General features: G+C 41.2%; 1 protein-coding gene across 2 annotated transcripts in view; it reads left to right on the top strand.

Annotated features, from left to right (window-relative positions):
- The window catches only part of gnao1a (guanine nucleotide binding protein (G protein), alpha activating activity polypeptide O, a), a gene marked incomplete at its 3' end in the record, with an annotated part of 87,735 nt that extends 72,931 nt beyond the window's left edge, over positions 1 to 14,804 (top strand). The window contains exons 8-9 of one of the 2 annotated variants that reach the window (XM_084555711.1): positions 11,217 to 11,370; positions 14,617 to 14,804. In XM_084555711.1, coding sequence (XP_084411837.1) covers positions 11,217 to 11,370; positions 14,617 to 14,804 — 342 coding nt within the window. Of the gene's footprint in view, positions 1 to 3,284; positions 3,439 to 4,943; positions 10,740 to 11,216; positions 11,371 to 14,616 lie in introns of those variants that run through there. The other variant, XM_084555712.1, reaches the window with a different exon arrangement.
- Positions 14,805 to 17,512: the final 2,708 nt, after the last annotated feature.

Genomic DNA, 17,512 nt, shown 5'->3' with positions numbered 1-17,512 from the left:
CTGCAAGCAAAAAATCCACAAACATATTAAACACCCCAGATCTGACACTGTATTCTGACGAACATTATGTTTTTCTGATTAAAATTCTGTGTTATTGTTATTAAAACCTCAGTGTGGGAGTTATAATTACCAGGCAAATAACCAAATGTTTTTCAGCAAGCTCCCACATCCTCTGTCAGTTCTACTACCAGACACATCCATGGCGTCTACTGGAGAAATTACAAACACGTGACACACACACACACACACACACAAAAAAATCCACTATTGTTACAGGAATGATGAAACCCTTTCAGTAATGGGAGTGATAAAATAATAATGTACATATACACTATATATATATAATACTAATCCTTTCTAGATAGAGGCTTGGAGCATGTAAAGTTAGATTTTTCTCTTTCAAAGCAAGATAATACATCTACAATCTATAATGTTTATTGATTTGGTCTCCTTTTAATGATTCCTCATGCTACACAAAGCCACCGCTTATGTCTGCCTTTATCCGTGTTTAGAGGTCCACATGGTGATTGCTAGAATGACAACACATGTTGCATTGTGTTCCCAGGTGGACTGAAAGCGTTTATTAGCAGACGCAGTGTAGCTGTATAGCTTCATATAGATAATTTACTCATGTACTTTTCTTTTAAGTGAATCAGTGAAGTTGTTTGAATGGAAACGAGAGATTCTTAGACCTTGTAATGCCACATGAGTTGCACCTGCACACATGTCTGATGTTACATTGGCTATAGTATGAAAGTATGGTGGAAAAAAACACGGGTAAGCTGCACAAAATGGAAGGATATGTTAAAGAGAACATATTTTCTTCCTAGTTCTTTGTCCGTTATGAGAAGATGAACCTGCTAGCTGCTATAGCTCAATTTAAAATTGAATGCAAGGCTTTTAAGATAAACGTTAAGGCTTATTTCGCAGCTATATAGATTCATCAGTGTCTTTATGCTGCCGTTTGCAGCACATCAATTTTATAGATTTGCTTTTACCAGATTCACGAAGGGTAGGATGTCTGTCTTGTTTGTTGCCGTCATTTGAAAGGACAGTAAAGAAGTAAACTGTCCCCGTGCTAGAGGTTTGCACTGGTTATACTGCGTCTGAATAAGTGCATTTTATATGGACACGAACACATCACGTACCACACATACTACTTTTGCTTCCCTTCTCTCTACTCAAGAAGCGCTTGCACCGTGTTTTTCTGCAGCTCCTCCTTATCTTGTTTCTGTTAAAACACGCGCGACTGTTCTCTGAAATGACAACTGCTCTGGGTGAACACTGTCTTCCTGCCTCTCGACACTTTCTTTTCAGCACTAGGGGTGTATGTATGTGTGTTGATTAAGGGGGCAGGGTCGTACAAGAGAAGCGGGACGTGGGTGGGCGGGTCCCTTGCGTTTTCTGTTCTGCTCTAAGCTCCGCCCTGCAGCATCTCTGGCTCCTTCCACTCCTCCTGTCACTCTCGCCATCGACTGTCCTCTCTAACCAATCAGCAGTCAGATCTTCTTCAGATGCTCCACCCACAGACAGGTATGAAACCTCCCGATAGGCCAATACACTCACCAACGGTTGAAAGCAGTGTCTCTTTGTGTTTGTGCAACTATTATGTGCCAATCAACATCTGTTTCTGTCTACTCTTCCTGTCTGATAGGCTCCTCTAAATTACTGCTAACTTTCCATCTCGTCTTTGTTTGAGATGCTGCCTATATCTGAAGTTACTTGCTTGAAAGTCCTTTTTTTCCCCACTAATCTAACTGGTTGATGTGCCCCAGGAGTCTTTTCTTTACTTTCCCTTCTTGAATTGGCAAGTTAAGGATCATAACCAGAGAGAAGCTGCTTTCAACTCATTCTTTAAGAGAATTTGAATCGGTTTTCCTCATCAGAAACTTTACATATGCATGTAATTCCTTCTTATATTTTGGTTTTTACCTTCAGCTAAACAGAATAGTTGGGTCTGCTGGAGATTAGTAATTTATTGTGCACTTTTGCTGGCAAAGAAACCGTATCATCTATCACGAAAAGTGCTTAATGATAAAACAAAGAGAAATACTAAAATATATTTTATATTTATCATCATTATATCTTAATCCTGTTTTCAGTGATTAACTGATTTGGATTCTTCATTAAGTTTTAGCTGCCTTTTTTCTTCTTAATCTATATCTAGTATATTTTTAATATAATTGACCCTGTGGAGTTTTTGTTGTTTGTTTTTAAAGTGCTTACATTTAACTTCTTGCACTGTGTGTAAGTTTCCCATCTCAAAAAAAGAAGAGAAGGACAGAATTAGAGTTCAAAACCAGTTCCTTCCCTCTTTAGCACCCATCATGACTTAACGTAGGTATTCTGATAAACAGAAGACACATAAAGCACACTGGTGCTAATGCTTGAGAGCCAAATAGATTTTAAGTGACACTTTGAACAAAATTTACTCCACTCGCTGAGATCTGACTCATTCTACAATCATTACAGCCATTTAAAGCTTGTAATGCATGCCAAACGTTTGTGCAAAGGCAGACTTGTTAATGATGAACTAAAAAAGAGTTGCGGAAATAGCAACAGTACAAGTAATGTTCCCGTAATTTTTGACTTTCAAACATCTAACATCTGTCGCAGGCTTATATTGCCGAGAACAAAGATTTATTGGTCATGTTCAGGAACTAGGAGCCTACACCAACAGTATTTGCATGTTTTAATTTGAATTTATCGCCTTCATCACTGCTAACTTTAACAATTTAACAACACAGTGACCTTCTCTGTAAAACATCTCTCTTCTGTGCCCCCAGTGGCCAGAGACTCCACAGGGTTCCTTTAAGTTATTACTTATTCAGTGTAGTACAAGTAGAATAGACAATGACGCAAAACTAACAAGCTAAAAGTGCATGGCTTTATTTAACTCGCAGGCACCCTACTAATAATTTCTGCTACTGATATTTTTATACAAGTACACATACACATGCATATATATATATATATATATATATATAAAAAAAACAGTGTGTCCATAGACAAGAGGAAGACCCGTTAGTACTGTTCTGCTTCCTGGTTTTTATTTTTATCTCGGTTCCTCTTTGTGTTTAGATTGCGTCTATGTGGTATGTGTGTGTTCCTAATTTTCGCTACGTGTGCGCATGAGTGTGCATGTGTTTTCCGAACATATTTATGCAAATGCTGTATGCCCGTCTGAATGACTCATTTGGATGTGGGTTTCCACATGTGATTCTATACAGTGCACGTCTGTAAGCCCATTTTAACCCGTGCCAATGTCTCTTCCTTTTTTACAGAACCGCATGCACGAGTCCCTGAAGCTCTTTGATTCCATCTGTAACAACAAGTGGTTTAAGGACACCTCCATCATCCTCTTCCTGAACAAGAAGGACCTCTTTGAAAGCAAGATCCTCAAGTCGCCTCTGTCCATCTGCTTCCCTGAATACACAGGTACATACTTCACAGTCTGCACAGTACCCTACATACCCTCCACTACAGTCCTGGAAACACGTGACCATGTAGTAAAATTGATCGACTCACAGTTTACAGATTCATGATATGAATCAGCTAATGTAGACGGTGATCATCCGCATTACTGCTATATTTCATGATGTACATTTTACACATGTAGCCAAGACAGAAAGTCATATCAACCCCAAAAATATATCGAAACTCAACAGTTCTTTTTCATTTTAAGTCCAATATGTGAACAGATCTTAAGAATAAAAGAGTAAGTCAATAGAATAAATAAGATCAGTTCTGCACCACATCTTTGAAAAGTGCAATTGCTCAAATGCAAAGTTAGATGGTACACAGAAGATTACGGGAACAAGAATGAGCAGCGACGAGAACACAAAAGGAGATAGAAGTTTAAAAGGCAGAGCAGGTGGACTCGGACTCTGTGACAAAACTAAAACGAGAGCGAAAGAATTTAAACGAGAGAAGCGGTGAATGAAATTAGGAGTGTTACTGGGAGTCGTAACAAGAGGAACTCAAGTGTGATAGAGACGAGCGAAAAAAAAAAAAACAGAGACAGCGCAGGGGAGGCGAGCAACAGTGAGTGAAACTGCATGAGAGACGGAGAGAGAGCGAGAGTGTGAGAAAATTAGAAAAAAAATCTGACAAAGCGAGGCTGTGGGAAAGCAAGATGGAGAGAGACCAAAACAGCAAGACTGTGAGAAAGAGAGAATTAGAATTCAAAACCAGTTTCCCTCCCCTCTTTGGCTCTTATCTCCGTTTCACATGGGCAGACTTTGTGGCTATTCTGATGAACAGAAGTCCAATGAACCACAGTGGCGCTAATGGTCGAGAGCCAAATAGATGTTAAGCGACACTTTGAACAATATTTACTCCAGTCAATGAGATTTGACTCATTCTCCGATCATTACAACAGTTTAAAACTTGTAATGGATGCCAAGCGTTTGTGCAAAGGCTGAACAGTTATTAATGGGGTTCACTGTAAAATTGATGGCTTTCAAACATCTGTCACAGCCTCATTGTGCTGCTGTGGACTATAATTTATGGCTAATGTTCAGAAAGTAGGAGACTACACCACCACCAAAAAAACAAACAAACAAAAAAAAGTCATAGTAAATTCTGTCACCTTTAATTTATCGGTGAAAAAAAATCACCTTTTCCATTTTGTCAGAGAAAGTTGTCCATGTATCACATTTATTAAAGCTTGCCTGGCAGTAAACACAGCCCTCCCTTCACGGCAGAGTACACCTCAGCAGAATGTGTGCTGAGCCAGAAAGTCAAAGGTTATGTTTTCAGAAAATATCAGAAAATAGCGCTGATACAGAAAATAGGGGGCCGCCCACATATATCAAGGTTCAGACGACAACTGCTTTTAAGCCTCCATCTTAACTCCCACTGTATGTCATCTCTCTCCCTGTGTGTGTGTGTGTGTGTGTGTCTCTGTGTCTCTCTCTCTCTCTCTCTCTCTCTCTTCTCAGGTCCAGATACTTACCTAGAGGGGATAGCCTACATTAAGTCTCAGTATGAGAGCAAGAACAAGTCGTCCAGCAAAGAGGTTTACTCCCACGTGACCTGCGCCACAGACACCAACAACATCCAGTTTGTCTTCGACGCCGTCACCGATGTCATCATAGCGAATAACCTGCGGGGTTGCGGCCTGTACTGATTCTGCCGTAAGCTAACGGATGATGGGTGTTTGGATTTGTATTTACACATGTGGTACCTATACATACCACATGCGACTGATCGTCACGAGACAGCCTTTTCTCTTGTGGAACCCCGGCTGTTTTAATGATGTTTTACCACAAGGGTACCCAATGGTCCACCTCAAATTAATTCATTGGTTGGTTGGTTGGTTAATTGATTCATTGGTTGGTTGAGACTTCTTGTAATGTCTTTGTTAAATCCTCGTGCATGTTCCCTTAGGAAGAACCAGTGGCAAATTCAACACTGTACCTAAACTCCTTATCTCACTAGACATTTGTTAGTTGTTGTTTTTTTTTTTCCCCCTGAGACTTTATTTGGACATAGAAGTGCACGTCTCTTCCAGTTCCAGCAAATGTCCCCAAGAATAATATACCGGGTACGGCTCCTCTGCCTAGACGTATTTCTAATTATTTTGATTTAAATTTGAGTCTTCATTCTTCTGTGCCTTAGATTAATGCCTTAGTCAAATGAAAGACTGCATATACGGTAAATATGTCCTTGGTCTTTATCAGGGTCAGGTTCAGTTCACTCCCAGTTTAAATCTGAACTGACTTTATGAACTGACTGTTTAAACATCGACATACCGGCTCCAATAAAGGGCCAAAAACTTCATGGAGAGTACAGACAGCCGTGTGGTTAAATGCAGACTATATAATCTACTATTTACATTTTTTATTATTTTTTTTTTAATGTCTTGTGTGTTTATGCTTTTGTTTACTGTTGACAATAGTGCGCACTGTATTTGGTGAGCTGCAAAAAGTCAGACTGCAAATAGATGGGCAAATCATTTACAGTACAACACAATACGATACAATCAATCACAGCCTGAGTCCTTGTAATGAAGTTATCTTTATCAGGTCTTTATTTTTTGTTTTTCAGTCTGCTCAGAGGCTAATGTCATGTAACTGGCTGACAATTAAGAAAGCTGCATTTGGAAAATGCGTCATCACTGTTCCCTCAAATTAAACTTATTAAAAAGTACATTTTTTATTATTAGCTTTATGCCTCGGATGCATTTAATTTCAGAGTAGATGTTTTAGTACTAATAGATATTTCTCTATAGGTAAGCCATATTATTTCTTGTTTTTTTCTCCTTGATCCTAAATTAATCGTTTATGTAAATTCTTGACTTGGAGACTGAGATCTCTGCCATTATCACTCATCCCTGTCGAAGTCATCTCTGGTTCCCAGCTCATGTTGCTGCGTGCATGGGACCACTATAAAATCACTTAAAACTAAGAGCTCCGAGAGCTTGTGCTGACTCAACCAGACAATTCCCAGATAATGCTTCAGTGGAAGCATTGATTTTATGGGGCCACGGGGCCGTATCCATTGTGTGGGACTGCGCAGTGCAAGATCCCTATTGTCCACCACTCCACCTTAATAAGCCAGAGGTGAGCTTTGAAACATTACGTGGTGGTGAGTAGATGTGCTCCTGTGGGACGAGGATGTCATCCCTGTGGCTATTGTTCTAGCCGTGATGCTTTTCCTTTCTGCTGAGTGAGTCGGTCGGCGTCTCGGAGCCGCTTTAGCGTTTAGGTTTGATGTATTGCGCCGCTCTGAAGAAAGGCAAAGCGATGTGTTTTATTTGCAGTAACAGGTCACGTCTAAGCCTCAAGGCCAGAGATGTGCACACTGCTCTCTTTCTAAGCAACGGTTTCCAGCCTCATACAAAAAGCTGAGCTCCGTTTGTTAGCTGAACTGCCCCGTGTGTTTATGAGTGCTCCCCGGCAAACAGAGGAAGGGAGCATCTTTATTTATTTATGAGCGGGGCATTTGCTTTATCCCACTCGCCCCTCCACTCTCAAACAGCGAGGGCGTGTCTCCACCCTCCGCTCGAAGCTGCACATTCTTCTTTTTGCACAGGTAGATGACATCATCAGCCCGTCCTACCGCATCTGTGCCAAATTTTCTAGTTAGAGACCAAGAACTGCCCGAGGCTGTTGATGAGCCGGCTTGGCGTGCGCCTGTGTGTGTTTACAGATTGTGTATGGCTACCTACATGTGTGTCTGTTGGTTGTACAGGAAAGGTCAGTGCATGCGTGTGTGCGTGTGTGTGTGTGTACGTGCCTAAAAACGTTTGTTGAGCAGGAGACGACATCAGCCCATGGGTGTTGTGCTGGAGTCAGTATCTGTGGATTAATTACCCAGAAGGCACCTGTCTACCCTTTCCACACGCACAAGCCCCTGACACACAGACACACACACTCACTCACATGGACTGAAGACACATACACGCCCGTGGGACCTCAAAATGTCACAACACCTTTCTTGCCAGTGCCACATTATACCACCAACCAAAGAGACTCAGATGTTCTTTTGACTCTTTTGCCAAACGAGAAGTTTGCTGCCATGGCTACCAATAGGGGAAGCTGTCACATGATGTTTAAAGATGATTATCTGCTTTAGGAACATAAAACATAATGTGTACGTGATACTTTAAGCTGTAAATAATTGCATTAATTCTTCTTTTTTACTTGTTTCTTCCTAGTTTAGTTTGCAGTTCTCTACAGATGCCAATCACATGATTCACAATGAACGCAGTAGATCCCTACGCGTGTAATATTCTCTCCCCATCTGTGACGGCTAATAGGAAATTCCCTCTATGTGTTTAATTCAGCATTTACTGAATGACTAGTTTTGTTAAGCTGCGGTTGTCATCAGACAAATAATCCCCTTGATCTAAATTGTTTTTCAGTGTGGTTATGACCTTGGTTTTTATATCTGAGAGACAGCCATTCATCTATTTCTTGCGTGTCCAATTGAGCCGATACGTTTCTGTTTAATCAATCCGTCTGCATCGCGTTCGAATGCTTCAGCTCTGAATGCGTCCTGTGTGAGCTGCTGCTGCTGCTGCTGCTCCTCTGCTAAGGTGTCTGTTCAGCCGGCACTAGACCCAAGTTGTGGTGAAACGGGCTGGGGAGATTTTCACCCATGTTAAGGTAGCGAGCTCTGGTTCACGTTCACATGAAAGGAAATGCCTATATTTGTGTTTACCCTCGGGGTGGAAATGGCAGCGTACTGCTCGAGCTTTGTCTTCCAAGTCCTTTCAAGCCTGTGTTAACCTCAGGCGGCACACGGAGCGAAACGTATTCATGCTGCTGCTGTTCTTCAGTGGCATACTAAATCGGTCAGAGTGGCTTCAGATGCATTGAAAAATGTGCCCTTTAATTTACTTACAGTATTAATTCTTATAAATCACTTACAGCACAGGTGTCAAACATACGGCCCGGGGGCCAAAAGCGGCCCGCCAGAGGGTCTAATCTGGCCCACAGCCAATTACATGGAAGACTGTAATTAAAAAAAAATAAAATAAAAACTGCTATTCCTCATTTGTCCAGAAAGAGAAGTGGACATAACACAACACTGAGACCCAGGACTAAACCACAGACAAATTACACTTATTTTTCTTAAGCTATTTCCCTTTTTTTAAAGGATATTTCAATAAATGTAAACATTCTCTGAATTTACATGTTCGTCTTTGCACTAAAACAAATGGAAAAAGTCGGGAGTTGTCGTTACTAATAGATTATTATTCTGTTGTGTTGCTGGTCCGGCCCGCTTGAGATCAAATTGGGCTGTATGTGGCCGAGTTTGGCACCCCTGACTTACAGTATACGGATCAATATTAAAGTTGTTTTTTTTCCCCGAAGCCCTCCATCGTTCTCAAACCCAGACTTTTCATCTGTTTTATTCTGAAAAAAGCTCATAGTCAAGAAAGTCGGTAAGAAAACACAGTTTCGATTGCGGATAGTTGTTCTTGTCTGTGTTGCATTACAACATAATCCATCTATAACTAGAGGAAACAGACATGGTGTTTCCTGTGATGGATTGTTTAAGTCTTTAATTCTGGTTGTTACAGCAGAATTCATTCACTCATCTTCACACCGGTCAAGTGGTAGAAACTGATTTAAGAAACACTTGCAAAGCTAGGCGCTAATACACCAACACACACACACAACAAAAAGTAATTAAAGAAGGAAGAACAAGCGGAAAAACAAGTTCTTGTCGTCGTAGCTATTAAGCATTAAGCATCCATTTTGGCTCTTCGTCTTCTCTTTGTCGTCCCAATAATTAGCACTGTAAAGGTGGCTTGCATGTCAGCGTTCACAAAAGCTAAGACAAAAATGTTTTTGCAGTTTGAATTCCTGCAAGCAAGTTGTGTAATTGGGGATATTCTTCTGGATTAACTGGCTTCCTTGTGCCACTGGGTGAAGGTCTTTATGAATCTGAAAGGCAATAGCATGATCTAGGGAACTATAAGGTGTATATAAGTAACTGGACAAAAACAATTTCATTGTGCATTTTAAATGTGATACTAAACTCGCTCTTTTATTGAAGGAGAACAGTTCGATTAAGATGACAAAGCTGTAGTGCCTCACAAGCAAAAAAAGATATGATCCAAACTTCTGAACGTTTGATCTCCTTACATATTTATTTCTTAGTCCTAAATCTCTTTGTTCTGCTCGCCTTTCTCTGCAGCGTTGTAGCTCTAAAGCTATTAGTGGATTATGAGGTGAGGCCGGCATTGACTTTTACCACATAGAAGAACGATGAGACGATGTGGGCATGTGTTTATCTGTTTGTGCTTTTCACAACCTGTCCCCGACTCATGATGAATTACCAATAAATCCCAAACGGCAGATAGAGGATGGTGAGTAACGTAGTTTATGCCCTCCTTGTGTCTTGATGAAAATTAATGGATTCCTATTGGCTGCAGTGAAGGAGAAATTTGTGGGTGATGTAGTCTGAGGTCGTGCAAGAAGAAAGGGTTTTCTGTTTGCTTTTTTATTTTTTATTTTTCGCTGTGTGCACAATGCAATCAGTTGTCCATTCAGGTAACAAAGTTGTCACCGTCTGGCTGCTTCTCTGGACGGCAGGTGGTGTTAGAAAGGAAATGTTAGCGCCTTCTTCCATGCCATTACCTTAGCGACACAAAAAGCTGTCGAGTGGCAGCCAAATGAAGAAGTCCTCGGACTGAATTTAGTGCCAAATGTTTCCCGGGGTGGATTTAAATGAGCACCTGTGGTGTCTTTTGCTGACTTATTTATGCTTCACATGCAGAGAGTTTTGCTTGTAAATGCTTTTGAGTCATCTTATAATATTCGTTTCCCGCTCGCCAACTGATGTAATGAGCACTTAAGCCTCTGCGGAGCCCAGGAGGTCCCTGCTCTGCGGCTGGACTGGGAGAGAAGTCAGAGAGCTGCAGGGCACATGATTGTAATGAACTTGGGTGGAATTAACGAGGCAGACTTTACACTGGTGAATACTGTCCTTTACACTCGCTCTGGTCTCTCTCTCCTGCAACTCGATAAGACCTCAACCCTCCAATGTCAATTGTACTCGCTTGTTTACTCTCTGTCGATACCAACCAACGCCTTTCTATAGTGTACAGCAAAATCTACGAAACTGTTATTTGAGAGGATGTGGGTCTTTCTGTGTGCGTGTGTGGATGTGTGCGCGCGAGACTGGGCAAAATGTATCTGCTGTAACTCCCTCACTGTTGTAATAATTTATTGTATTTATACATAAGAAAATGATAATAAAGCACCACATGAGTAACTTGATACGAGTGTTTTTCCTTCGACTGACTCGTTTTATGTGTTATCTTTCAGTTCATCTGTGTTTCCCTGATCTAAAGTTATTTATTCAAATGTGGGTAAGGGTTTCCTGAACCGGCCGACTATTTTAAACTGACTGTCTTTCTTGTTTAGCTGTCAGGCAAAAGGAATCACTCCTCAGACAGTAGCTCCGTCCCTGCATAATGTACATGCATTATCTGTCTCTTAAATATGTACTTTCATTAATTGTGCAGAAAACTGTCTCTCACTTCGTTCACTTTTCCCACTTTTTCAGACTTTTTAATTGGAAAGGGATGTTATTGTCTAAATGTGTAACTTTTCCCCTCTTTTCTCTTCACTCTTCATCATTACCCATTCATTATTCCTTCCATTTGCTTTTTTTTTTCCTTTCTCTCTCCTCACTGTCCTCTTCTTCTCTCATTACCTCCCATCCCTTTCCTCCCTCCCTCCCTCCCTCCGCAGAATCGTATGCACGAGTCTTTGATGCTGTTCGACTCCATCTGCAACAACAAGTTCTTCATCGACACCTCCATCATCCTCTTCCTCAACAAGAAGGATCTGTTTGCGGAGAAGATCAAGAAGTCTGCACTCAGCATCTGCTTCCCCGAATACACAGGTACGACGAACAAAGAGCACTTTGCTCTCAACGGAGACCAACAGAGAGAGAGCAAACAGGCATTCGCTGGTAAACAAAATCCCACGTTCCATTTTTAGTTTAGTTCACATTACCGGGTGAAGAGGTTTAATTTGTTGGAGTGGTGCAAAAGAGGACGATTGTTACAGAAAGGTCAGTCTTAAAAATGTAGATTTGATGCAGTTTTTTTCAGAACCTGGTTCTGTTTGGTATCAAAATCCAACTAATGGCACATGTAAAGCTCACTAATTAGATTTAGACTTAAGCTTAGATGGATTTTATTGATCCACAAGGGAAATAGCTTAGTGATAGCTCATTTCCACATAAAAAATGCTCTTGAAAACCGCTAGTGAAAGAAAAAAGACCGAAAAAAAGACTTGCATGTGTACAAAATTGGCATAATAGATCTCATTTGTACGTTCGGCACAAAAGCTAAATTGAAAAATGACCAAAATTACGTTGCTTTGTTACCTGTTCAGTCTTTATGCTAAGCTAAACTCACTCCAAAGAGGTAGCTTTACTAAAACCACTGAGATATGAGATGAAACACCACAGCCAACTTTTTGCAGGAAAGTAAATATGCCTTTTTTTTCCCCAATTGTCAAATGACTCATTTGAAAAAGCTGCATATTGTAGAACAAACCTAACTTTTAATGTAAACATAAGCCTTAAAACTGATAGTGTAAAGATAAATCTGAATCTGAGCTGAGACAGAGTAGAGGCAGGATATAAAAGCATGAATGACTACTATCTGTCCTGTCAAAGTGTGACTCCCAGAAATTAAACAGCTTTCTAAAAAACCCCTCCCCGCGTTTCTGGACACTGATTAACAGCTGTGCATTAGTCCTGCTCCGTACCTCTGGAGGAGGACCGGTCCTGACATTTACTGTCACCGAGTTGTAAACCTTCAGAGAAAAGTGGCACTTTAAATCAGCGTGGCTGTTTACAGCGTCGAGTCAGTGTGCGGGAGAGGCGGCCGGCCAAATGTTTGAAGAACTGCATAACCTCAGTTTGAACGTGAAGATTTACTTTAGCGTGTTTAAAAGGATAGCGGAGGAGGAGCGAGGAGATAAACAGAGAGAGGAAGTGGCAGAGGAATAGAAGAAACAGATTTCTCGGCGTGGAGGTGAGAGTCAGATGTGGCCGTGGCAGAGAAAAGGAAGGACTGCGAGTAAAAGAGCAGGAGACCGTCACGCTTGGTCAGGCATGATCAGGGCAGAGCGGGGATGACAAGTGAGAGCTGCCTCCTGCCTTCTCCACACACAGGCAGCTCTCTGAGCCCATCCTTTCTGTCCGTCATGCTGTACTTATACTCTGCTAACTGCCATGATAATCACGCTAAGTCTATCTGACACGGTCCATCTCTGTCTCCCTCCTGTGTCACATCCTCCCTCACCTTCCTGTGAGAGTTCAGAATAGCACTTCTAAACGCTCACAGCTGACCAGCAGCCAACATCACGGACCATGAATGAGAACTAAAGACCATGCAGGAATGTGTCCTACAGCGCTGCTCCAGCTGTTTATTCCAGTACTGCACTCCTGTAGAGATGGGAAGGTGTGAATATTGATTGAAATGGATGCGGAGGCAGATGTAGCCTGACTATTTCTACTATAACGACTAAACGTGCCGAGCTAACGTTAGCTAACATTATGATTTCACACACTGACAGGACAAGCTGCTGCTTCGCTCTCAGGTCTGGAAAAGCAGCCTTGAAATATTGATGAGATATGTGTGTGAACGCTATCTCTGCTCGGCTGCTGTTTAGACTTTTCAGTTCATGTGCAAACAAATCTATGTGAGAAATGTTCCAAACAGAACCGAGAGGACTGAATCAAGATCGGCGAACACGCGGGAAGCGGCTCGCAGCAGTGTGGCGACAAGAGGCCGGTCAGTTGTGGCGATGATAGGAGAAAAATACTTAGGCACCGCTTTAATCCCGTCTTTGAGGGACGACCAGTGGGATGACTTGAGACAAAGGCAAAGAGTCCCACAAGAGTGTACTGCAGGGGAAACGCCACCCACGACTCTGGTTGCTACCGCCAAATTCACGACAGTAGCGCACGCTCCGTCCATGTGCTAGTAATATTTTTGTGTTCAGCTTGTTTCAGTTGGAAATATTTGGGGTGGGAAATATATACACGAGGGTTACCTAGGCAACCAGAGCCTGGAACATCCGCTAGCGACGGGCCTGTCGGCTGCAAACCAAGTGAATCGCTTTATGTATGCTAACTTTTTGCAGCAGTGAAAACACAGTTGTAAGCTCAGCTGTTATTCACTGTTCGTAATTTTTGTGTATAAAAAGACGTGATTTAGATTTTCTTGCATTTATTGTTTTAAACAGCTTTTTTTGCTCATAAAATGTCTACGATGTTCAAAATGACGCTCTCCCACAGAAAACCAAACGCTCTTGAACGCCTTCATACAGTCCAGCCTTTGTCTCTGTCTGTCACTCAACACGTTTTGTACATTGACTGTATATACTTTTTGTATTTGTTTTGTAACCATGTGACCAAGTAGAGAGTACGAACTGACCAATCAGAGCAGAGCGGGGCCTTAAAGAGACAGGAGCTCAAATGCAGCCGTTTAGACAGGGAGCGTAAAAAGATGCTGCAGTATCGTACAGTAAGATAAAAATAATGTTTTTTTTTTTAACATTTAATCATCTTAACCTATTCTAGTTCCCCCATAAAATAAAATTATGGACATGTAAATTTGCATAATATGGCCTCTTTAAAAGCTTAATATTTAAGTTGTTAACAATAGGCTCCTGAGTTACAGTATTAAACCTCACGTGCAGTGATTGTATAAACTTTTTTTATTTATTTATTTTTTTAACTGAACTGCAGGCAACAGCTTGAACTATAAACAGACTGAAAATACTACTAGATCTGAATCATCCATGGATGCACTAAGGAGACCTGAGTAATGAATTTGCATGATTCATTCCTGTGAAAGCTGCTCAGCGGCACATGCACCAAAAATATGTTTGTCAGGCTCATGGGACGTGCACGTTGGCATCTTCACTTTTGAGATTTTTTATTGGATCAAATGGATCAAATAGAGAGTTATTCTTTTAAGAGTTATTTAACGCTCAGACATGTACTCATGTGGTTTAACAGCCTCTCGTATGTACGGGAGGGAAAAAGGCTTTTCGGGCCAGTGGCTTTTTAATAATTCTCTTGCATTAAAGTTCACGTCTGTCCCTTTTTTTTTTTTTCTGTCTCCAGGACCCAACACCTATGACGACGCAGCAGCCTACATCCAAGCACAGTTTGAGAGCAAGAACCGCTCTCCAAATAAGGAAATCTACTGTCACATGACCTGCGCCACAGATACAGGAAACATCCAGGTTGTGTTTGACGCCGTGACCGATATCATCATCGCCAACAACCTCCGAGGGTGCGGCTTGTACTGAGCACGCACACATGTCCCGTAATACCCCCCCCCCCTTTTTGTCCCCTTCTCCTCTCCCACCCTTCCTGTCCTCCTCCTCCTCCTTCTCCTCCTCCTCCTCCTCCTCCTCTTCGTCCCTGTTCCTTTGACACTGCTGTGGAAACGATGATGGTGATGATGACGATGGTGATTCTGCTGATTATTTAAAGAAAAAAATGCAACTAGGTACATAATAATAATGAGGATAATTTAAAAAAAATAATAGGCATACGTATATAAATATATATATATATATATAATGTTTTTAGTTCTTGTCTCCTCTCTTCTTGCTCCAACTCCTCCTGACAAACAAATTTGTTTTAGTAGAAAACACAAAAAACCCTGCAGCCTTGAAAACTTCTTGAACAAAGTCGATGAAAGCCTCCGCTCCCCGTTCCCCTCCCTTTTACTTTGTCGCGTCTTTTGTTGTTAACAAAACCGAAACCTGTACTTTTTTGCAGATTACTCTTTTTTTTTTATTATTATTATTACTTTGATTACAACTTCTGTTTTATTTTTTGTCGATCCTGTGTATATTTATTACATCAGTATCAGTCTGTACACTGATTTTTATCCACGTTTTGCCTCACCTCCTCACACCTCTACTTGTGTATTATTTTGTTCGTTTTTTTTGCTATAGTAGTGTTTATGTATTAACAGTTTTTTTGCAGAAACATGTGAAAATGTCAAAAAAGCACTAAAAAGCACCAGACAGGTCGGCCAAAACCTTAAAAGAATAAACTCCAGAGACCTGCTGAAACTGACAACGCGGATTTTAACGTTAGTCCTTTGTTTACATTAGCGGAAAACATTTTAGGATGTTTGTTGTCAGTCTCTTGTTTTTTAATGTTTTTCAGTAACTTCTATCATTTTTTTTTTTTCTCTCTGCGTTCGAGACCGCCTGGTTTTCATCGACACAAAGTGAGGCTTCCTGTTTCCCGAACCTGGCCGTTAGCCGTTAGCCATGGCGGGGCCTGAGAGCCAATAGGATATGTGCTAAATGTCCGATCAGTGCCACGTGAACCGAGGTACTGCACTGTAGATAGCTGCGCTTTTAGAAGCAAGTACACAACGTTATAACTGTACCTTCCTCACCGTTATAACCTCTAGACTAACTAACATTCTCCGTGTAAGGAAACTCACTCCTGGTTCGATTATGGTTGATTAATTTATTAATTTATTTATTGATCGATCGCCTGTCCTTCACACGCTCCCGTCTTTCTCTCTCTCTCTCTCTCTCTCTTCATTTACACACCACCACCACCATGCCTTTACTTCTCTCACCTCCTTCCATCTCTTTGTCTTTTTTGGCTTATTTTTATTTATTTTATTTTTTTTTTTGCATGGCGTCCGGAGTTCAGGGTCAAAGGGTCGCCCCTCGTGTTTTGCCAACCCTTCTCCTTCCTCCTTTTCCTCCTCCTTCCCCTCCTCCTCCTCCTCCTCCTCCCGAAGCCCTGACACAGATAGCATGAGATACTCAAGCCTTTGTATAAAGAGACCAGTTAATTCATACGACTTATAAAAAATATAAGCTACACGCAAATACTGTTCAGATAATTAAAAAAAAGCAAAAAAAAAAGGTCATAAAAAATGTAAAAGACAAATAATAAACTTAAAAAAAAAATGAGAAAAGAAGATAGCAGCACCTCAAGGAGAGACGGCCGGTTTCTGAACGGGGCGGAGGTGATGATTTTAAGTTTCCAAGGATGGACACATGAGGCGGAAAGTGTAGATTTTGAGATTCTCGCAGTGACTCGTTAGTCGGAGAAAGAACAAAGAGATCTACACTTATTACTGCGATGAGGATTAAACCAGTGAACATGGGTGTTACCGTACCACGATGTTGGCATCATGGAGATCCTGTTAATATTCTCAAAAAGATAATCTCTCTCGTGCTTTGTAGCTACAGAACTTTTTTCTTTCTCTCTCTGTATCTCCCTTTTTTTAAACACGAAGCCGTTTTGCGTTGGAGGGTTCCAGTTTGACAGCGAGCTGACGCGGAGCCTTGAAAATCTCAGACCGAACCGACCCCCCTCCCCACGAAACCCCACCCATCCCAGTCCCAGTCCCAATGTTGTTGAAACGCTCTGAGCTGTGCCCCCCCTCCGCCCCAACCTCTCCCCTTCTCCTTTAACCGTTTTGCCTGTTTCCCTGCATTAGAACCGTGTCCTCACTTTAGCCTGACTCAGAACGATTAAATATAATACTATAACAATATCTATTTTTTATTATTTCTGAGAAGAAAAAAAAAAAAAAAAACGATGATAATAATAATGATAATAAACAAAAACCACTTTTTTTGGGGAGAGCACGTTTCTCGCTGCGTCCGCTAGTTAGGGATGCCGCATGTTCACACATCAACGCTGTATAAAGTCATGCTCCTTTCTTCTTCTTCTTCTTCTTCTTCTTCTTCTGTCTCTTTTCGGTTCGACACACACCTTCCAGGTCTACAGTGAAAAGCACAGTTCACACATCACACATAACACACTCGCCGGCACTCACACACACATAACACACACAAAAAGTAGATTTGGAAATTTGTTATCTATTCATGCCTAATCTATGTTACCCCTCATCGATCTATCTATCCATCTATCTATATAGACCTCTCTTCTCTTGCCTTTTTAATTTCTAGTTTTTAAAAAGAGAAAACAACAAAGTGTATAATGACATTGTTTTTTTGTTTTTTAC

This window comes from Chelon labrosus, assembly GCF_963514085.1.
Source record: "Chelon labrosus genome assembly, chromosome: 11".
In the NCBI taxonomy this organism is placed as follows: Eukaryota; Metazoa; Chordata; class Actinopteri; order Mugiliformes; family Mugilidae; genus Chelon; species Chelon labrosus.
This window is presented reverse-complemented; position numbering and strand designations above follow the sequence as displayed.